We start from the raw sequence: 22,535 nt of genomic DNA, 5'->3' as shown, positions 1-22,535 counted from the left end.
CACTAAAGTTATCTTGCTTTAAAAGCTTTCAGATCTGAGGTAGAGTACAAAGGAAGAGGATTGAGAGAAAGAGAATATGGGGAGAAGAGGAAGATATAGGGAAGTCCGCACTGTTGGATGGCATCGCGGTCAGCGATGTTGCCGCTGGTCATGGCTTGGAGGATGATCTCGTGTTCCTCCTGGGACAGGCTGCGGTGGGAGGTGAGGGGGGCGGCACTGTGCCCTGTGGGGGAAGGGTTGACCCCCTGCAGCCAGGGGTGGTTCTCGATCTCCTCCAGGGAAGCACGGCTAGACGGGTCCCTCTGCAGCATACGGGAGATCAAACTGGGAGAGAGAAAGGGAGAGAGACAGAGACAGAGAGAAAGAGAGAGATAGACACAGTTGAGAATTCACCTTCCATAGATCAGATACTATATATACCCCTGTGGTCTCTTTTTTTGTAACACCGGTACACGAGTGAATTTCTCATGCATACTGATTCAGTTATTGACAGGCAAAGCACATAACCCCATTTATCTGTGATATGAGATCAAACTGTCAATCTATTTCATCATCAATATTCATGAGCACCTGCAGACATCAGACAGTGTTTAGGTGCATCCATGCAGGGCAGGTCATTTGCTGAGAGGCATGGCACAGACTGACTGTGTGCATCACCATGCAGGCTCTGATACAGGATGGGGACTTTGTATTCCTCTCTATATGTCTGTGTGTGTGTGTGTGTGTGCAGAGAGGTGTGCAAAGTCTGCATCAGACTAATCTATTTGTTATTGTGACTGTTTTAATGCGCTGCAGTAAGAGGCTGAGAGCTGGCTCTAGTCTGGTGCAGAGGAACAAGTTCCTGTGAATGACCACCAGGGGATGCCACTGCTCCCTCCGTCTCACTGGTAGGCGTGTGTGTGTGTGTGTGTGTGTGTGTGTGTGTGTGTGTGTGTGTGTGTGTGTGTGTGTGTGTGTGTGTGTGTGTGTGTGTGTGTGTGTGTGTGTGTGTGTGTGTCATCTTGCTCTTTTATCCTCGTGGGGACCGTAAATCTCCAAAAGTCCCGACAGGAATAGTAAAAGAAGGAAAATTCTCCCTCGTGGGGATGTGGAAAATGTTATTTTGATCTTAGGGGTTAGGTTTAGGGTTACAATTAGGGTTAGGGTTGGAATTAGGGTTAGGGGTTATGTTTAGGGTTGGCAGTTAGGGTTAGGGTTAGGGCAAGGGTTAGGTTTAGGGGTTAGGGTTAGGGGTTAGGGTTAGGGGTTAGGGCAAGGTTTAGGGGTTAGGGTTAGGGTTAGGTTTAGGGGTTAGGGTTAGGTTTAGGGGTTAGGGTTAGGTTTAGGGGTTAGGGTTAGGTTTAGGGGTTAGGGTTAGGGTTAGGTTTAGGGTTAGGTTTAGGTGTTAGGGTTAGGTTTAGGGGTTAGGGTTAGGTTTAGGGGTTAGGGTTAGGTTTAGGGTTAGGGGTTAGGTTTAGGGTTAGGTTTAGGGGTTAGGTTTAGGGGTTAGGGTTAGGTTTAGGGGTTAGGGTTAGGGTTAGGTTTAGGGGTTAGGTTTAGGGGTTAGGGTTAGGGGTTAGGGGTTAGGGTTATGTTTAGGGTTAGGTTTAGGGGTTAGGGTTAGGTGTTAGGGTTAGGGTTAGGTTTAGGGGTTAGGGGTTAGGGTTATGTTTAGGGTTAGGTTTAGGGGTTAGGGTTAGGTGTTAGGGTTAGGTTTAGGGTTAGGTTTAGGGGTTAGGGAAAATAGAATTTTGAATGGAAATCAATTTTAGGTTAGGGTTAGGTTTAGGGGTTAAGGGTTAGGGTTAGGGTTAAGGTTAGGGTTAGGGTTAGAGGTTTAGGGGTTAGGTTTAGGTTTAGGGGTTAGGGTTTAGGGGTTAGGGTTGGGGTTAGGGTTAGGGGTTAGGGTTAGGGTTTAGGGTTAGGGGTTAGGTTTAGGTGTTAGGGCAAGGGTTAGGGTTAGGGTTAGGTTTAGGGGTTAGGGTTAGGTTTAGGGGTTAGGGTTAGGTGTTAGGTTTAGGGTTAGGGTTAGGTTTAGGGGTTAGGGTTAGGTTTAGGGGTTAGGGTTAGGTTTAGGGGTTAGGGTTAGGTTTAGGGGTTAGGTTTAGGTTTAGGGGTTAGGGTTAGGGTTAGGTTTAGGGGTTAGGGTTAGGGTTAGGTTTAGGGGTTAGGTTTAGGGGTTAGGGTTAGGGGTTAGGGGTTAGGGTTAGGTTTAGGGGTTAGGGTTAGGTGTTAGGGTTAGGGGTTAGGGTTAGGTTTAGGGGTTAGGGTTAGGTTTAGGGTTAGGGTTAGGTTTAGGGGTTAGGGAAAATAGAATTTTGAATGGAAATCAATTTTAGGTTAGGGTTAGGTTTAGGGGTTTAGGGTTAGGGTTAAGGTTAGGGTTAGGGGTTAGGGGTTAGGTTTAGGGGTTAGGTTTAGGGGTTAGGGTTTAGGGGTTAGGGTTAGGGTTAGGGTTAGGTTTAGGGGTTAGGGTTAGGTTTAGGGTTAGGGGTTAGGGTTAGGTTTAGGGGTTAGGTTTAGGGTTAGGGTTAGGTTTAGGGGTTAGGGAAAATAGAATTTTGAATGGAAATCAATTTTAGGTTAGGGTTAGGTTTAGGGGTTAAGGGTTAGGGTTAGGGTTAAGGTTAGGGTTAGGGTTAGAGGTTTAGGTTTAGGTTTAGGGGTTAGGGTTGGGGTTAGGGTTAGGGGTTAGGGTTAGGGGTTAGGGTTAGGGGTTAGGTTTAGGGTTAGGGGTTAGGGTTAGGGGTTAGGGTTAGGTTTAGGGGTTAGGGTTAGGGTTGGGGTTGGGGTTAGGGTTAGGGGTTAGGGTTAGGGGTTAGGGGTTTAGGGAAAATAGAATTTTGAGGGTTAGGGTTGGGGTTAGGGGTTAGGGTTAGGGTTAGGGTTAGGGGTTAGGGTTAGGTTTAGGGTTAGGGGTTAGGGTTAGGGGTTAGGGGTTAGGTTTAGGGGTTAGGGTTAGGTGTTAGGGTTAGGGTTAGGTTTAGGGGTTAGGGTTAGGGTTAGGTGTTAGGGTTAGGGTTAGGTTTAGGGGTTAGGGTTAGGGTTAGGTGTTAGGGTTAGGTTTAGGGGTTAGGGTTAGGTTTAGGGGTTAGGGTTAGGGTTAGGTGTTAGGGTTAGGGGTTAGGGTTAGGGGTTAGGGTTAGGTGTTAGGGTTAGGGTTAGGGAAAATAGAATTTTGAATGGAAATCAATTTTAGGTCCCCATGAGGATAGAAAAACAATTGTGTGGTGTGTGTGTGTGTGTGTGTGTGTGTGTGTGTGTGTGTGTGTGTGTGTGTGTGTGTGCGTGTGTGTGCACACGCCTTTAAGTGGTTTAACCATGCAAGACCAGGATCACCATTCAGCCTAAAGGTTCTATCCTCCTTTAATAATGCCCTATTTTCCCTTATGTCCATTTACACTGTGCAAGTGCCCATACTTCTTTGAACCTCCAATAATGCTCTTGTTGTTTGGTATATCCTATTCATACAACTACTGAAATATTAATACAAATGAATGATTTACACACTGTCCTCCTAACTGACCCATGCACATCCCACAACACTACTATGCAGTAAAGTAAAGCAAGAGTAGGTAGGGAGAGAGAAAAAGAGCAGCAGAGGGACAGCACGAGAGAGAGCAACAGACGGGAGAGAGAGATAGCGGGAGAAAGAGAGCAACAGAGGGGAGAGAGAGATAGCGGGAGAAAGAGAGCCACAGAGGGAAGAGAGAGATAGCAGGAAAGGGAGAGAGAGAGAGGGGGAGAGAGAGAGCAACAGAGGGGAGAGAGAGATAGCAGGAGAGAGAGGGAAAGAGAGAGGGGGAGTGAGAGGGAGATAGTGAGAGATTGCAGGGGAGAGAGAGATGGAGGGTGGGTGGGTAGGGAGAGGTCTGCTTTCGCTCTGTTGATTGTGCCCGCAGGACTGTTCTGTTTTGCAAGGAATCATCTTCCCATGAAAATAGCTTTCATCAGGGCCTTGGTCATATGACCCAGGTTTTATGTTTAAAACTGTTCCTGCGCCAGTCAGTTAGACGTCTGAGGTTCCATCATCTGACTCAGAACCACAAGGTCTGGAAGGTCTGGACTGCGGTTCAGTGGCTGCAGGGGTGTTCTTGAGTCTCAAACACAAATAGCATTGGTACCAAGGGGCTTAGCTAATTCATCCCTTTTTAACACAAAGACAGTTTTGTTCAGATTGAACTTTAATAGATACCAGAGGTGAGGTGAGATCTGGGGTCAGATGTAGAATGGAGTGACTAGGTATCCAGGGATTGATCGTAACCACGCAATAAATTACAGACAAGTGGCAGTCCAATACAACATGGATCTGAACCAACTCACTCAGCAACTCTCAGTTTCCTAGAACTGTCATCATTTTTGGAAATCATGAGATATACTTTCATTTCAGCCATCTCTTTATTCTACCCACTGGTTGGCTGGCCACCTTAAATCAACTTTCAATATTGTATTCCCTATTCAGTGATTGGCTTGCGCCCTCTGACAAAAACAGCCAAAGAGCACAGGGTAGAGTGTGTCCAGAAGGCTGTTTGCACGAGGTTCTCAGTCAGGCGTGAAGTTCAGAGTTTGGGCGATAGGAGACATGGGGTTAATAAAATCTCAGCCACCTCTTTGAAGTCAAGTAGATCACATCAATATGCTCCACAAACGTCTGACTTACCTAACATCACTGTTAAGATTTAAAATGACAAATGATCAAGCCCGCTGGTGTCTAGAGGGTTAGGTAAATCAACCTTTCATTTTCTTGCACCTTACTTGTGGAATGATCTACAATACAACTGGTGCCTCTAGGGCATTTCAGCCTTTTGTCAGGGGTCCTTTTCACCGTTTTTTATGATTGTTTTGCTTTTCATGTATTGTTGTGTATAATAACGTGTATTTTATTGTGTATATGAATGTGTAGTTTAATGTGTTTATTGTATTTTGATGTGTATTGTGGTGCTATGCAGGGCTCATCTGGAAACCAGACCTTGGTCTCAGCACTGACTCCTTGTCAAAATAAAGGTTGGCTGGGGCTGACTGGGGTAAGGCAAGTTAGGGCAAGGCATTCAGAAACACACGGAGCGCTGACAACTGGCATCGTGGTTATTATGTGTCTGCATGTATCGCTGTTGCATAACCACAGTCTATTTCTAGTGCATCTGAGAGAATTCTAAAACCACATGACATATTTAAACGGCATTGTGTGGCACTGTGTTTAGGTTAATGCATGGTGTGTGTGAGAGCTGGAGGCTCAAAGGAGAGGGTGATGCTACTCACTCCGTACAGTCTGCGGAGACATGGTCGGGGACGGTGTAGCGACAGTCCATGATCATGGTGAGCGTCTCACTGTCATTGGTCTCCTGGAAAGGCGGCTGTCCACACACCAGCATGAAGAGGATCACCCCCAGTGACCAAATATCTGTAACACAAACACCATGCATACAGTCACCATAGATACATAAACACATTGTCAAACTTCGTAAAGTGAGTATGCACACACATACTATATGATCACTAGGGCCTAGATATTTGTATGGTCAGGACACATGATCAAGAAAATACTCCTTGCCCTAATAATCACTGGAACAAACCAACCAACAAACATCTACAGTATAACTTGTCCCTCAGTAGGCTGGTTCCAGCGGCTGAAATGAATGATGTTGTTTACAGATCCAGGCCTTTGTCCCAGACAGCTGGGTGAGTACATACAGTAACTCTCCCTCCCCCAATCAGTGTGTCAGAGGCAGGGTCTGGAGCACGCAGGTCTGGAGCACTCCGGGCCAACCTCTCACCCACACTGTGAGTGGCCCTATGAGACAGAGAGACCCAACCTCTCACCCACACTGTGAGTGGCCCTATGAGACAGAGAGACCCAACCTCTCACCCACACTGTGAGTGGCCCTATGAGACAGAGAGACCCAACCTCTCACCCACACTGTGAGTGGCCCTATGAGACAGAGAGACCCAACCTCTCACCCACACTGACACTCCGTGTCCCTATGGCCCTGCCCAGAGCCTTCTATATAGCCGGCTCTGGCTATGCTCTTACTGACTGACATTCTCTTTTAGCAAATCTGTCGTTCTGCCCCTGAACAAGGCAGTTAACCCACTGTTCCTAGGCCATCATTGTAAATAAGAATTTGTTCTTAACTGACTTGCCTAGTTAAATAAAGGTTAAAAAAAAAAATATTTGAGAAAGCCCTATATGAGGATAGATTTTACCCATGTGAAATCCCAGTGATTATACTCATGTTCTGTCTCTGTCTCCTACAATCTCTCTCTATATACTGTACAAAATATATAAACGCAACATGCTACAATTTCAAAGATTTTACTGAGTTACAGTTCCTATAATGAAATCAGTCAATGTAAATAAATAAATTAGGCCCAATGTAACAAGTGCGCTGAGAGTCGGGAAGCAAGTTCAGGGGTTTTAATAAATAAATGAAACAATAAACACGTAACACAAACAACGCACCGACATGAAAACAGAGTCAATAACGCCTGAGGAAAGAACCAAGGGGAGTGACAGATATAGAGAAAATAATCAAGGAGGTGATGGAGTCCAGGTGAGTGTCATGAGGCACAGGTGCGCGAGACGATGGTGACAGGTGTGCGGGATAATCAGCAGCCTGATGACCTAAATGGAACATGCTGTCGAAAACGTCAATCCAGAGCATCCCAAACATGCTCAACGGTTGACATGTCTGATGAATATGCAGGCCATTGAAGAACTGGAAAATGTTCAGCTTCCAGGAATTGTGTACAGATCCTAGCGACATGGGGCCGTGTATTATCATGCTGAAACATGAGGTGATGGCGGTGGATGAATGGCACGACAACGGGCCTCAGGATCTCATCACGGTATCTCGTTGCATTCAAATTGCCATCAATAAAATGCAATACCATAACCCCACCACCACCATGGGGCACTCATGGTGGTAAACCACTCACCCACATGACGCCATACTCGCTGTCTGCCATCTGTCTGGTACAGTTGAAACCGGGATTAATCTGTGAAGAGCAAACTTCTCCAGCATACTAGTGGTCATCGAAGGTGAGAATTTGCCCACTGAAGTCGGTTACGATGCCGAAATGCAGCCAGGTCAAGACCCTGTTGAGGATGACGAGCACACAGATGAGCTTCCCTGAGACGGTTTCTGACAGTTTATGCAGAAATTCTTCAGTTGTGCAAACCCACAGTTTCATCAGCTGTCCGGGTTACTGGTCTCAGACGATCCCGCAGGTGAAGAAGCTGGATGTGGAGGTCCTGGGCTGGCGTGGTTAAACGTGGTCTGTGAGGCCGGTTGGGCGTATTGCCAAATTCTCTAAAATGACGTTGGAACATTAAATTATCTGGAAACAGCTCTGGTGGACATTCCTGCAGTCAGCACGCCAATTGCACGCTCCCTCAACTTGAGACATCTGCGGCCTATTGTGTGAAATTTTAGAGTGGCCATTTATTGTCCCCAGCACAAGGTGCACTCGTGTAATGATCATGCTGTTCAATCAGGTTCTTGATATGCCACACCTGTCAGGTGGATGGATTATCTTGGAAAAGGAGAAATGCTCACTATTAGGATGTAAATGCATTGCATTTTATTACAGCTCATGAAACATAGGATCAACACTTTACATGTTGCGGTTACATTTTTGTTCAATATATATTGTATGTGTGCATTCGTTCAAGTGTGTGAATATGAGGATCATGTGCAGACAGACATACACAGAGCTCAATGCTGCTAATTATTGACCTGCCCACAGTCTGATGTGTGCAGGTCAATGGAGTGGGCGTCTGACGGCCAAATCTCTGTACTCTCTTTCTCTGCTCTCCCCCTCTCCCTGTGCCCTCTCTCTCTCTCTCTCTCTCTCTCTACCTGTGCCCTCTCTCTCTACCTGTGCCCTCTCTCTCTCCCTGTGCCCTCCCCCTCTCTCTCTTTCTCCCTCTCTACCTGTGCCTCTCTTGCCTCTCTACCCCCCCCTCTCTCTCTCTTTCTCTTCTCTCTCCTGTGCCCTCTACTCTCTCTCTCTCCCTGTGCCCTCTCTCTACCTGTGCCCTCTCTCTCTACCTGTGCCCCCCCCTCTCTCTCTCTTTCTCTCTTTCTCCCTCTCTCCCTGTGCCCTCTCTCTACCTGCACCCTGCTCCCCCCCTCTCTCTCTCTCTCCCTGTGCCCTCTCCCCCTCCCCTCCCTCTCTTCCTGCTCCTCCTCTCCGCCCTCTCTCTCTAAATATCCCAGCAGATGGTGTTTGTCTCCAGAGGAGAAATCCGCTCCCTCACTCAAAGGAAATACTCTGTTCTAGAGTACATAATGAGAGCTCTCTCCCATCTACATCTCTCCCTCCCTCTAAACCTCACCCCATCTGTTCATAACTCTTAGTACAAAACTCAAAACAGATCATCAAAAAGGCAGTGGTTTCAAAACTCTAAGCACATTTTCAATTGACAAAGTACAACACAAATTCATGGTCACCTTCTCACCAAACTTATTTAGTGTTTCATCTAGAAATACATGTATACAAATACATCAAAAGTACTTGCTCTTTTGTTAAAATATATTACTTAATCCTACTGCTCTTAATTGACGATCATTTAAATGTTTGGTTAACCTAGAGATTTGACATGTCAACTAGTTTGTCTACTACAGATTTAGAGAAATACTGTCACATGAATGACGCTGGAGAGACGAAGCAGGTACAGGGAGTAAAACATTGAATAAATAACGGACATGGAACGAGACAGGAACAGCGCCAGCAAACAGGTAACAAAAACAAAAGACAATTAATGCATCAGCAGGGAACAGAGCAAGGGAACTGACAAATATAGGGGAGGTAATAAACAGATGATGAGTGAGTCCAGGTGAGTCCAATATCGCAGATACGCGCGACGAGGGAAGGCAGGTGTGCGTAATAGATGATAGGAGTGCGTGATGCTGGGCAGCCTGGCGCTTGGGGGGGAAGAGCGGGAGCAGACGTGACAAATACATAATGAAAATGTCTGCCTGTGAAGTAGACTTGAATGTTAAGGCAGAACAGAGGTAGACAGACGAGATCTACTGAAATAGCCCAGGACACAAGACAAGACAGAGGGCCTGAGATGGTATCTGACTATCTGTTCTTCCCCACACTGCTTGGTTTGGCTTATGTAACGTTAACAGCCATGTGTTAGACACAAAAAACAGACTCCCTGTCAGATCGCCTTGGGTATGGGACGAACCCTGCATGACTCTGCACTATGCACTCTGCACACACAGGCCTCTGATTGTCTCTGCCTCATCATATTTCCACTGTGTTCAGACAGTCACACTGCTCTCATAATAACTAGGAGACAGACACTCAGTTCAATGCCCCTGGAGGTCCATTCATAGCAGTATACAGTACCCACCTATACAATATTCCATACAATATACAGTACACAGTGTACAAATAGTCAATACATGATTCTACATGTGGGCGGGTGCAGGTGCAGGTGCGTGTGTTCATGTATATGTGTATATATGTGTGTGTCTCTACAGCTCTTCTTTCACACCTGGCAGTTTGCTGCAGGGCCACGTTCTGTCCCTTCAGCAGATGAAAGTCCAATCTTCCAGGTGTCATTTACCGTCAGAGTGGTTGGAAATTCTTGCACTGGAAATTCGATTCACTTTCTGAATTGCCTGAATTGAAATGGAGTTGACCTCAACCCTGTGCTGTGTTTTGTTATGCTTTGCAGTGTTGCGTTATCATTAGCAGGGCTGTATGGCAGTGTAGTGGCAGCAGGCCTCAGTGAGCGAGCTGCCTCTCTCAGCTGGCACTCTGTCACTGAGGCCTAATGTGTGGATTAAACCAGCACCTGATCAGTGGACCAAAATAATAGCATGCTGAGCTAAAGAATATTCATTCAGAGTCAGTCATACTGTAACTGTACACCACTCTGACTCAGTCTCCATCCATGGGGTTTTCAGGTGTCATCTGAAGACTACTGAGTCACAGAGACTAGACCATAGAATGACATATAGAATCCTGTAGTAATAGGACCCCCTCCCCCACACACACCCACACTCGTCAGGCCTTGTCCCAGCTTGACTTCAACGAAGCCTGTCAGATAACATCAGAGACAAGTTGACACTAGAAAAAGGTCTCTTCAGCCACATTGCTATGTGTGTGTTTCCCAGGCTCTGTTTAGACAGGGCACTAATCACTGGGTCATCATGAGCGGGCTCAAACCAGGTTAATGCCAGAAACCTGTCCCGTGTCGTGTGTTGGTTGGGGAATGGGACCTTTCTCTGGTCAGTTCACACAGTCTCACACACAATGCCAAAGCCACCCACGTGCAATAGGCCCAAAAATGTGGGATTTTATTTTACAGCAGTGCCACTGCCATGCAAGCCAATAAACATGTTTTGATTTTTTACAAAAGTGTGTCGCAGATGTGTTTGTGGATTAGCTGGTACATCAAGCGAATGTATTAACCAGAGGGAATGAAAGCATCCACTACAAATGTAGGTGAGCACAGCCCAAACACACAGTGACACACACAGGACTGATCAGAGAATACAGATCTAAGGATTCTGTCACAAATCTCCTGGGCTGGCTTGTGTAGTCTTTATTTTGGGGGCATGTTTAAGGTGCGTAGGTGCTCACGCCAGGTCCTGATTCTGCAGGTGAATGAGGTGGTTTTGGTTTTGGTTTCAGTGCACGTGCCTAAACCCCTGCGGTCCCTCTACAGTGGGCAGCCCACTTGGCTCTGGTCACCTGGTAGGCTGGTCTGGGTCTGACCCAGTTAGGGGCTTTCAACCTGGCACACTCCCAGCACAGCACCACATACAGCCCTGTACTGTAGTATTACCAGTCCTACTTGGATCACACTGTGCTGAAATATCGACATCAAACAGTCTCAACTAGATTTTCTAGAGTATGTACCCATAGGAAATATATACTTTACTTAGTGTAGTGCTGATCTTCATTATTTCACATGGCCAATTCCATCAGCAGTTATGACTAAGGAATGTATAGAACCACACTGTGGACTAGTAGTGTGTCGTGCTGAGATGAGGTTTGAGTCTGATTAGATTCCCTCTAAGCTGTAATCCTGTCCTCCTGTATATGTGTCTGTCTGTGTCATTGAACACTCAGCTGTTCCCTGGCCGGTGGCCATTACCTAGCAGATCTAATAGGTTTACTGGATTCCACACTGCGAGGAACAGAAGGAATTACTCTGCCCTCACTCACCTCTTTTACTGTCTCTCAGTGTTCTGTTAAGGTGATAATGGCACAGCACCACAACACGTTCCATGTGTGTGAGGATGTCATGGTGTTTTCACAATAACAGGCCATTTTCTTAGCAACGAGGTCAGGTGAATAAGGTGCAGCCAGGTGTTCATATATCTGGGGCAGGATAGAACTGTGTACTTGGGGAATGTTTAGGTCAGGAATACTGCAGGTCTGGAACCTAGTACATATCTTCATAATTCATTCACTCTCCCTGCACTACTCTCCATTTGATTTAATGAAATGTATTTAATTAGATTTAAATTGAAGAAAAAGCCCATATACAACCCTGTCTGTCTGCGGTAAACAGACCAGATTAAAAACAACATCAGTGTGCGGACATACTGAACTGTGAGTGGCAACCCACAATCCTCCTATTCTGACACAGAGACAACTACCCCCTGGCATGTACACAGCTTCACTGTCCCTGGCCTAGATTAAAGCCGTGCGAGGATTGCTATGCCGCCTATCCATGCGCAAATTACATTTCCATTCCAGATTCTCTGCAGCCCAGAGACTACTCCATCTGTTCACGTTTGTGTGTGTGTGTGTGTGTGTGTGGGTGTGTGTATGTGTGTGTGTGTAGAAAGTCTACATCCCCTTGAATTTCTTTTCACATTTTGCTTCTGTAAATTCTAAATATGGATTCAATGAATATATACTTGTGTTTGTGTGAGCTAGAGGAATGCTTGCACAGATGTTCATTTCTCCAGCTTTATCTTGGTCTCAGAGGATTTGTGGTAATTCTGTGGAGCTCCCAGGGTGCACGTTTTGGTTTTTGCCCTAGCTCTACACAGCTGATTCAAATAACCAACTCATCATCAAGCTTTGATTATTTTAATCAGCTTTGTAGTGCTAGGGCAAAAACCAAAATGTGCACCCAGGGGGGGCACCAGGACCGAGTTTGGAAAACTTGGTGGTTTCAAACTTCTTCCATTTAAGAATGATGGAGGCCACTGTGTTCTTGAGGACCTTCAATGCTTGAGAAATGTTTTGGTACCCTTCCCCAGATCTGTGCCTCGACACAATCCTGTCTCGGAGCTCTACGGGCAATTCCTTTGACCTCATGGCTTGGTTTTTGCTCTGACATGCACTGCCAACTGTGGGACCTTATATAGACAGGTGTGTGCCTTTTCAAATCATGTCCAATCAATTAAATTGGACTCCAATCGAGCTGAAGAAACATCTCAAGGATGCTCAATGGAAACAGGGTGCACCTGAGCTCAATTTTGAGTGTCATAGTAAAGGGTCTGAATACTTATGTAAATAAGGTACTTCTGTTTTCAATTTTTAATAAATGTACAAATATTTTTTTTAAAGGGTCTGAATATTTTCTGAAGACACTGTATGTCTTTCTCTCATCTCTTGAGCATTATGATAGAAAAAGCCATCCATCCAGCAAGCCAGACAGACAGAGAGAAAGTTAATCAGCCAGACATCCAGATGGACAGACAGACCCCCTGCTCATCCAGACACCCACTGTCCAGGTCCCCCATGTGTCTTACCTACAGCCGGAGCGTCATACTCATCCCCCAGCAGGATCTCTGGGGCGGAGTAAGCCAGCGAACCACAGCTGGTCATCAGCATGGTCCCGGGCTTGAAGAGGTTGCTGAAGCCGAAGTCGGTCAGCTTGACTGTTCCCTGCTGCCTGAAGAACACCACATTCTCTGGCTTGAGGTCTCGGTGCACCACATGGAGCCGGTGGCAGTAGGAGATGGACTGGACGATCTGGGCGAAGTGAACTTTAGCCGTGTCCTCGGCCACTCCACCCTCGTGGCGCAGGATATAGTCATACATGTCCCCTCCATCGCCCAGCTCCAGGATGAGGTAGAGCTTGGTGGCGGTGTCAATGACCTCATAGAGCCGCACCACGTTGGGGTGCTGCACCAGCTTCATACAGCGCACCTCCTGCAGCAGGTGGCCCGTCGCCATGGTGTCCAACTTGGTCTTGTCAATCACCTTGACCGCCACCAGCTGGCCTGTGAAGACGTGGCGGGCCAGCTTGACCACGGCGAAGTGGCCTTTCCCCAGCGTGCGATCCAGGTCGTAGAGGCCAGCGATCTTGCCCTCGTAGCCACTCTTAGAAGCAGCCATGTCTGGGTGGGGCGGGGCAAGGGCGGGGTGAGGGGAGTGGTGTGTTGGTGCTGGAGACAGTCTCAGTCTGGATGAGGGGTCTCGGTATGAAGAGAGGGAGGGTTGGGCTGGAGGCTCTCTCTACTGATGCATTACCTGGACAAATTAAGCGATGGGAAACACAGTCAGTACTTCATATCAAACAAGATGGAGGAGGGTTTTTATTATCCAGATCGGTATGGGAGATGTGGTGTTTGAAATACTATAAAAAAAACACTTCGATCCTAACAACATTGAAATGCACTGCAATTTCTTCAGCCCTGCAGTCTGTTGCGTTCCTTATTAGAGTTTCATTGCTCAGATTTTTTATTTTATTTAACCAGGCAAGTCAGTTAAGAACAAATCCTTATTTACAATGACGGCCTACCCCAGACGTTGCTGGACCTACTGTATACTGTATATGTCTCCTGTAAGACCCTAAGACCCTATGATCTGTGAAACGCACATGATACAGACAACATCTTGGTGTCAGGATACTCCTTATAGTGTTCTCTCAAATATGGAGAATGTCTAGATTTTGAAATACAAAATTTCACATGACTTTAGTCAACATTAAAAATATTTACATTGATATCTCAAAACTACCTTTTTAGATATATCTTATTTTAGACATATTGTTGGTAACAACACACTCTTCAAACTAGATTTGTATACTACAATACCAGATGTTCCATGGCAAAAAAGAAAACATGAATTAGACTTAACTCTACCCCCATTGAGACCGTTTCTGTGCCTTAGATCTAGATTGGGCAAAATCGCCCGTATATGGCCGAATATAAACAGTGTAGTTATTCCCTCCGCAAGACAATCAAACAAGTGAAATGTCAGTATAGGGACAAAGCGGAGTCGCAATTCAACGGCTCAAACACGAGACGTATGTGGCAGGGTCTACAGGCAATTACAGACAACAAAAAGAAAACCAGCCACGTCACAGACACCGATGTCTTGCTTCCAAGCAAACTAAACACCTTCTTTGCCTGCTTTGAGGATAATACAGTGCCACCGACGTGGCCCGCTACCAAGGACTACGGGCCCCCCTCTCCTTCTCCGAATGGCCGACATGAGTAAGACATTTAAACATGTTAACCCTTGCAAGGCTGCTGACCCAGTCGGCATCCCTAGCCGCGCCCTCAGAGCATGCGCAGACCAGCTGGCTGGTGTGTTTACGGATATACTCAATCGCTCCCTATCCCAGTCTGCTGTCCCCACATGCTTCATTGTTCCTGTACCAAAAAAGGAAAAGATAACTGAACTAAATGACTATCGCCCCGTAGCACTCACTTATGTCATCATGAAGTGCTTTGAGAGACTAGTCAAGGAACATATCACCACCACCTTACCTGCCACCCTGCCATCATCGACTCTGGACCTACACATTTCCACGGTCATACCCTGGATCATACCTTTGTCCCATGGAATAAATATTGTGGATCTTAATGTTTTTCTTCATAATCCTGGACTATTGGACCACCATTTTATTACGTTTGCAATCACAACAAATAATCTGCTCAGACTCAGACAACCCAGGATAATCAAAAGCTGCGCTATCCAGACTCCATCCATGTACCCAAGGACATTGGAGTGCCAAAATCTGTTAACCACCTAACTGAAGATCTACATTTAACCTTGCGTAGTACCCTAGATGCAATCGCACCCCTAAAAACAAAAAACATTTGTCACAAGAAATTAGCTCCCTGGTATTACAGAAAATACCAGAGCCCTGAAGCAAGCTTCCAGAAAATTGGAATGGAAATGGCTCTCCACCAAACTGGAAGTCTTCCAATTATCATGGAAAGACAGTACTGTGCAATATCGAAGAGCCCTCACTGCTGCTCGATCAGCCTATTTTTCCAACCTAATTGAGGAGAATAAGAACAATCCAAAATTGACTTTACTATCGCAAAGCTAACTAAAAAGCAGCATTCCCAAGAGAGAATGGCTTTTCATGAACGTCTTCAACGAAAAGATCATGATCATTAGAAAGAAAATTACAGACTTCTCTTTGAATCTGCATATTTCTCCAAAGCTCAATTGTCCTGAGTCTGCCCAGAACTGCCAGGACCTAGGATCAATGAAGACACTCAAGTTTTTCAATCCTGTATCTCTTGACACATTCACAAAAATAGTCATGGCATATAAACCTTCCAGCTGCATACTGGAGCCTATTCCAACTAAACTACTGAAAGAGCTACTTCCTGTGTTTGGCCCTCCTATTTTGAACATAATAAACAGCTCCCTATCCTCCGAATGTGTACCAAACTCACTAAAAGTGGCAGTAATAAAGCATCTCTTGAAAAAGCCAAATCTTGACCCGGAAAAAGCTGCCTTCCTGAAGACCAAACAATGTATACGAAACACTTCGGTCTGGTTTTAGACCCCATCATAGTACTGAGACTGCACTTGTGAAGGTGGTAAATGACCTTTTAATGGCGTTAGACCAAGGCATCTGTCCTTGTGCTTCTAGACTGCATTTGACACCATCGATGACCACATTCTTTTGGAGAGATTGGAAACCCTAATTGGTCTACGTGGACAAGTTATTGCCTGGTTTAGATCTTATCGGTCAGAAAGATATCAGTTCATCTCTGAGGATGATTTGTCCTCTGACAAATCAATTTTAAGTTTCGGTGTTCCTCAAGGTTCCGTTTTAGGACCACCACTATTGTTTTCACTATATATTCTACCTCTTGGTGATGTCATTCGGAAACACAATGTCAACTTTCACTGCTATGCAGACAAAACACAGCTGTACATTTCGATGAAACATGGTGAAGCTCCAAAATTGCCTACCCTGGAAGCCTGTGTTTCAGACATAAGGAAGTGGATGGGGGAAAATGTTTTACTTTTAAACTCGGACAAAATAGAGATGCTAGTTCTAGGTCCCAAGAAACAAAGAGATCTACTCTTTGATCTGACAATTAATCTTGATAGTTGTACAGTCGTATCAAATAAAACTGTGAAGGACCTTGGCGTTACTCTGGACCCTGATCGCTCTTTTGATGAACATAGCAATAATATTTCAATGGCAGCTTTTTTCCATCTTCATAACATTTCAAAAATCAGAAACTTTTTGTCCAAAAATAATGCAGAAAATCTAATCCATGCTTTTGTCACTTCTAGAGAAGACTACTGCAATGCTCTACTCTCCGGCTATCTGGGTAAAGCACTAAATAAACTTCAGTTAGTGCTAAATACGGCTGCTAGAATCTTGACTAGAACCAAAGAATCATATTACACCAGTACTAGCCTCGCGACACTGGCTTTCTGGGCTAGGGCTGATTTCAAGGTTTTGATGCTAACCTACAAAGGATTACATGGACTTGCTCCTACCTGCTGTACATACCTACACATAGGCTATGGTCACAAGACGCAGGCCTCCTAATTCTCCCTAGAATTTCTAAGCAAACAGCTGAAGGCAGGGTTTCACCTATTGAGATCAATTTTATGAAATGGTCTGCCTATCCATGTGAGAGAGATATACACGGTCTCAACATTTAAGTCTTTACTGAAGACTCATCTCTTCAGTAGGTCCTATGATTGAGTGCAGTCTGGCCCAGGGGTGTGAATGTGAATGGCAAGGCACTGGAATGACGAACTGCTCTTGCTGTCTCTGCCTGGCCGGCTCCCCTCTCTCCACTGGGACTCTCTGCCTCTGACCCTATTACGGGGGCTGAGTCACTGGCTTACTAGTGTTCTTCAATGCCGTCCCTAGGAGGGATGCGTCATGTCATGCCAGGCTTTTTTGCTCTATACTTAACTTGAGTGGGTTGAGTCATTGACGTGATCTTCCTGTCCGGTCTTGTGCCCCCTCGGGCTTGTGTGGTGGAGGAGAACTTTGTGGGCTATACTCAGCTTTGTCTCAGGGTAGTAAGTTGGTGGTCTGTTCATATCCCTCTAGTGGTGTGGGGGCTGTGCTTTGGCAAAGTGGGTGGGGTTATATCCTGCCTGGTTGGCCCTGTCCGAGGGTATTGTCATACGGGGCCACAGTGTCCCCCGACCCCGCCTTTCTTAGCCTCCAGTATATATGCTGCAATGGTCTATGTGCCGGGGTGCTAGGGTCAGTCTGTTTGATCTGGTGTAATTCTCCTGTCTTATCTGGTGTCCTGTGTGAATTTAAGTATGCTCCCTCTAATTCTCTCTCCCTCCCCTCCCAGAGGACATGAGCCCTAGGACTAGAGGTCAACCGATTAATCGGAATGGCCGATTAATTAGGGCCGATTTCAAGTTTTCATAACAATCGGAAATCGGTATTTTTGGACGCAGATTTGGCCGATTTAAAAAACATTTTTTAGACCTTTTATTTAACTAGGCTTCTTATTTTCAATGACGGCCTAGGAACGGTGGGTTAACTGCCTTGTTCAGGGGCAGAAAGACAGATTTTTACCTTGTCAGCTCAGGGATTCAATCTTGCAACCTTACGGTTAACTAGTCCAACGCTCTAACCACCTGCTTTACATTGCACTCCACGAGGTTACGCGAATGCTAGCTAGCATTAAACTTATCTTATAAAAAACAATCAATCAATCATAATCACTAGTTAACTACACATGGTTGATGATATTACTAGTTAATCTAGCCTGTCCTGCGTTGCATATAATCGCTTAGGTACACGTTGCTCCAACCATAAACATCAATGCCTTTCTTAAAATCAATACACAAGTATATATTTTTAAACCTTCATATTTAGTTAATATTGCCAGCTAACATGAATTTCTTTTAACTAGGGAAAATGTGTCACTTCTCTTGCAAACAGAGTCAGGGTATATGCAGCAGTTTGGGCCGCCTGGCTCGTTGCGAACTGTGAAGACTATTTCTTCCTATCAAAGACAGCCGACTTCGCCAAACGGGGATGATTTAACAAAAGCGCATTTGCGAAAAAAGCACAATCGTTGCACGACTGTACCTAACCATAAACATCAATGCCTTTCTTAAAATCAATACACAGAAGTATATATTTTTAAACCTGCATATTTAGCTAAATGAAATCCAGGTTAGCAGGCAATATTAACCAGGTGAAATTGTGTCATTTTGCGTTCATTGCACGCAGTCAGGGTATATGCAACACTTTGGGTAATTTGTCAGAATTTTATGTATGTCACGTCCTGGCCAGTATAAAGGTTAATTAGTATTGTAGTTTGGTCAGGACGTGGCAGAGGGTATTCGTTTTATGTGGTTCGGGGTGGTGTGTTTGTTGAAGGGGCATTTGATTTAGTATTCCGGGGTTTTTGGGCACTGTTTGGTTTCCATGTATTCTATGTTTAGTCTAGTATGTCTGGTTCTATGTTGGGTTAATTGAGGTTGGGACTCTCAGTTGAAGGCAGGTGTTCTCTATCTGCCTTTGATTGAGAGTCCCATATATTAGGGTGTGTTTGTGTTTGTTATTTCTGGGTGATTGTTCTGTGTTTAGCCTAGTGCCTTACCAGACTGTCAGTTTGTCAATCGTTAGTGTTTTTTTGTTATTTTTGTACGTTCGTTTTTTGGAAGTTAATAAACAAGATGAGCATACACATACCTGCTGCGTTTTGGTCCTCAATAACCGACGACGATCGTGACAGAATCACCCACCAACTATGGACCAAGCAGCAGAAGAAGGAGCAGAGGGAATTCGAGTTGGACTGGCGGGAGAAGTGGACCTGGGAGGAAGTTCTGGACGGGGCCGGACCTTGGCACCAGGCTGGGGAGTATCGCCGCCCGCAGTGGGAAATTGAGGCAGCCAAGGCAGAGAGGCGTAGGTACGAGACCATGGACGCGCTGAGGGAGAAGCACGAGAGGCACCCCCAAGAATTTTTTTTGGGGGGGCACACGGGTAGTTTGGCTAGGCGTAAGAAGAGCCGGAAGCCAGCTACCCGTGGTTATATGGAGGAGCGTATGGGGTGGAGAGCGCTATGTTGCGCTGAGGAGCGCACTATCTCACCCATACGCACGCACAATCCGGTGCGCGTTATTCCAGCTCCTCGCAGGTGCCGTGCTAGAGCGGGCATCCAGCCTGGTAGGAGGATGCCTGCGCAGCGCATCTGGTCGCCGGTACGCCTCCGAGGACCAGGCTACCCAACTCCCGCTCTACGCACGGCTACCATCAGGCCCCTGCACAGCCCAGTCTGCCCTGTACGAGCACCCCGCTCGTACAGGGCTACTAGTTCCATCCAGCCAAGGCGGGTTGTGCAGGAGGTAAGATCTAGACCGACTGTGCGCCTCCATAGCCCTGGGTTTCCAGCTCCTGTCTCTCGTGTGGACCCGGAAGTGCGTCAACCCAGTCCGACTCGTCCTGTTCCCGCTCCCCGCACTAGCCTGGAGGTGCGTGTTCATAATCTGGTAAGCCCAGTACCAGCACCACGCACCAGGCTACAAGTGCGTAAACCCAGCCACGCCAGTCAACAGTCGTCATCAGAGCTGCCCACCAGTCAACAGTCGTCATCAGAGCTGCCCGCCAGTCAACAGTCTTCATCAGAGCTTGCCCGCCAGTCAACAGTCGTCATCAGAGCTGCCCGCCAGTCAACAGTCGTCATCAGAGCTGCCCGCCAGTCAACAGTCGTCATCAGAGCTGCCCGCCAGTCAACAGTCGTCATCAGAGCTGCCCGCCAGTCAACAGTCGTCATCAGAGCTGCCCGCCAGTCAACAGTCGTCATCAGAGCTGCCCGCCAGTCAACAGTCGTCATCAGAGCTGCCCGCCAGTCAACAGTCGTCATCAGAGCTGCCCGCCAGTCAACAGTCGTCATCAGAGCTGCCCGCCAGTCAACAGTCGTCATCAGAGCTGCCCGCCAGTCAACAGTCGTCAGAGCTGCCCGCCAGTCAACAGTCGTCAGAGCTGCCCGCCAGTCAACAGTCGTCAGAGCTGCCCGCCAGTCAACAGTCGTCAGAGCTGCCCGCCAGTCAACAGTCGTCAGAGCTGCCCGCCAGTCAACAGTCGTCAGAGCTGCCCGCCAGTCAACAGTCGTCAGAGCTGCCCACCAGTCAACAGTCGTCAGAGCTGCCCGCCAGTCAACAGTCGCCAGAGAGGTCAGACTGCGCTGAACTGCCGGAGTGGCCAGACTGCGCTGAACTGCCGGAGTGGCCAGACTGCGCTGAACTGCCGGAGTGGCCAGACTGCGCTGAACTGCCGGAGTGGCCAGACTGCGCTGAACTGCCGGAGTGGCCAGACTGCGCTGAACTGCCGGAGTGGCCAGACTGCCCTGAACTGCCGGAGTGGCCAGACTGCCCTGAACTGCCGGAGTGGCCAGACTGCCCTGAACTGCCGGAGTGGCCAGACTGCCCTGAACTGCCGGAGTGGCCAGACTGCCCAGACTGTCCCGAGTGGCCAGACTGCCCAGACTGTCCCCAGTTGCCAGACTGCCCAGACTGTCCCCAGTTGCCAGACTGCCCAGACTGTCCCCAGTTGCCAGACTGCCCAGACTGTCCCCAGTTGCCAGACTGCCCAGACTGTCCCCAGTTGCCAGACTGTCCCCAGTTGCCAGACTGTCCCCAGTTGCCAGACTGCCCCCAGTTGCCAGACTGTCCCGAGTTGCCAGACTGCCCAGACTGTCCCGAGTTGCCAGACTGCCCAGACTGTCCCGAGTTGCCAGACTGCCCAGACTGTCCCGAGTTGCCAGACTGTCCCGAGTTGCCAGACTGCCCAGACTGTCCCGAGTTGCCAGACTGTCCCGAGTTGCCAGACTGCCCCGACTGCCCCCCGGCGATGCCAGAGTGGCCCGACTGCCCCCCGGCGATGCCAGAGTGGCCCGACAGCCTGGAACGGCCGGAACCAGAGCCACCGCCAGATATAGGTGGGTTGGGGAGGGGGGGTGTAGCACAGTGCCGTCGTTGACGGCAGCCACCCTCCCTTCCCTCCCTTTAGTAGAGGGGAATTTTGGTTTTGTTGTTTGGGGTTGTTTTTTTTGTTTTAAGGTGCTTCCGGGGTTAGCACCTTTAAGGGGGGGGTACTGTCACGTCCTGGCCAGTATAAAGGTTAATTAGTATTGTAGTTTGGTCAGGACGTGGCAGAGGGTATTCGTTTTATGTGGTTCGGGGTGGTGTGTTTGTTGAAGGGGCATTTGATTTAGTATTCCGGGGTTTTTGGGCACTGTTTGGTTTCCATGTATTCTATGTTTAGTCTAGTATGTCTGGTTCTATGTTGGGTTAATTGGGGTTGGGACTCTCAGTTGAAGGCAGGTGTTCTCTATCTGCCTTTGATTGAGAGTCACATATATTAGGGTGTGTTTGTGTTTGTTATTTGTGGGTGATTGTTCTGTGTTTAGCCTAGTGCCTTACCAGACTGTCAGTTTGTCAATCGTTCGTGTTTTTTTGTACGTTCGTTTTTTGGAAGTTAATAAACAAGATGAGCATACACATACCTGCTGCGTTTTGGTCCTCAATAACCGACGACGATCGTGACAATGTAATTATGACATAACACTGAAGGTTGTGCAATGTAACAGGAATAACGTTTTGTTTTCGAGATGATAGTTTCCGGATTCGACCATATTAATGACCTAAGGCTCGTGTTTCTGTGTGTTATTATGTTATAATTAAGTCTATGATTTGATAGAGCAGTCTGACTGAGCGTTGGTAGGCACCAGCAGGCTCGTAAGCATTCATTCAAAATAGCACTTTCGTGCATTTTGCCAGCAGCCCTTCGCAATGCATTGCGCTGTTTATGACTTCAAGCCTATCTACTCCTGAGATTAGGCTGGTGTAACCGATGTGAAATGGCTAGCTAGTTAGCGGGGTGCGCGCTAATAGCGTTTCAAACGTCACTCTCTCTGAGACTTGGAGTAGTTTTTTCCCTTCCTCTACATGGGTAACGCTGCTTCGAGGGTGGCTGTTGTCGATGTGTTCCTGGTTCGAGCCCAGGTAGGAGCAAGGAGAGGGACAGAAGCTATACTGTTACACTGGCAATACTAAAGTGCCTATAAGAACATCCAATAGTCAAAGGTATATGAAATACAAATCGTGTAGAGAGAAATAGTCCTATAATTCCTATAATAACTACACCCTAAAACACCTTACCTGGGAATACTGAAGACTCATGTTAAAAGGAACCACCAGCTTTCACATGTTCTCATGTTCTGAGCAAGGAACTTAAACGTTAGCTTTTTTACATGGCACATATTGCACTTTTACTTTCTTCTCCAACACTTTGTTTTTGCATTATTTAAATCAAATTGAACATGTTTCATTATTTATTTGAGGCTAAATTTATTTTATTGATGTATTATATT

The 22,535-nt window shown here is 46.8% G+C and overlaps 1 protein-coding gene across 1 annotated transcript in view; it reads right to left on the bottom strand.

The window, feature by feature from the left end:
- The window catches only part of LOC106573646 (SNF-related serine/threonine-protein kinase), a 56,384-nt gene that overhangs the window by 5,591 nt on the left and 28,258 nt on the right, over positions 1-22,535 (bottom strand). The window contains exons 2-4 of the mRNA XM_014148885.2: positions 12,714-13,437; positions 5,239-5,380; positions 112-324 (exon numbers count right to left, since the gene is read on the bottom strand). Coding sequence (XP_014004360.1) covers positions 112-324; positions 5,239-5,380; positions 12,714-13,302 — 944 coding nt within the window. The 5' untranslated portion in view covers positions 13,303-13,437. The remainder of the gene's footprint in view (positions 1-111; positions 325-5,238; positions 5,381-12,713; positions 13,438-22,535) is intronic.

This window comes from Salmo salar, chromosome ssa16 (assembly GCF_905237065.1).
Source record: "Salmo salar chromosome ssa16, Ssal_v3.1, whole genome shotgun sequence".
NCBI lineage: Eukaryota > Metazoa > Chordata > Actinopteri > Salmoniformes > Salmonidae > Salmo > Salmo salar.
Note: the sequence above shows the minus strand (reverse complement) of the source record. Positions and strands in the feature narration are given on the sequence as shown.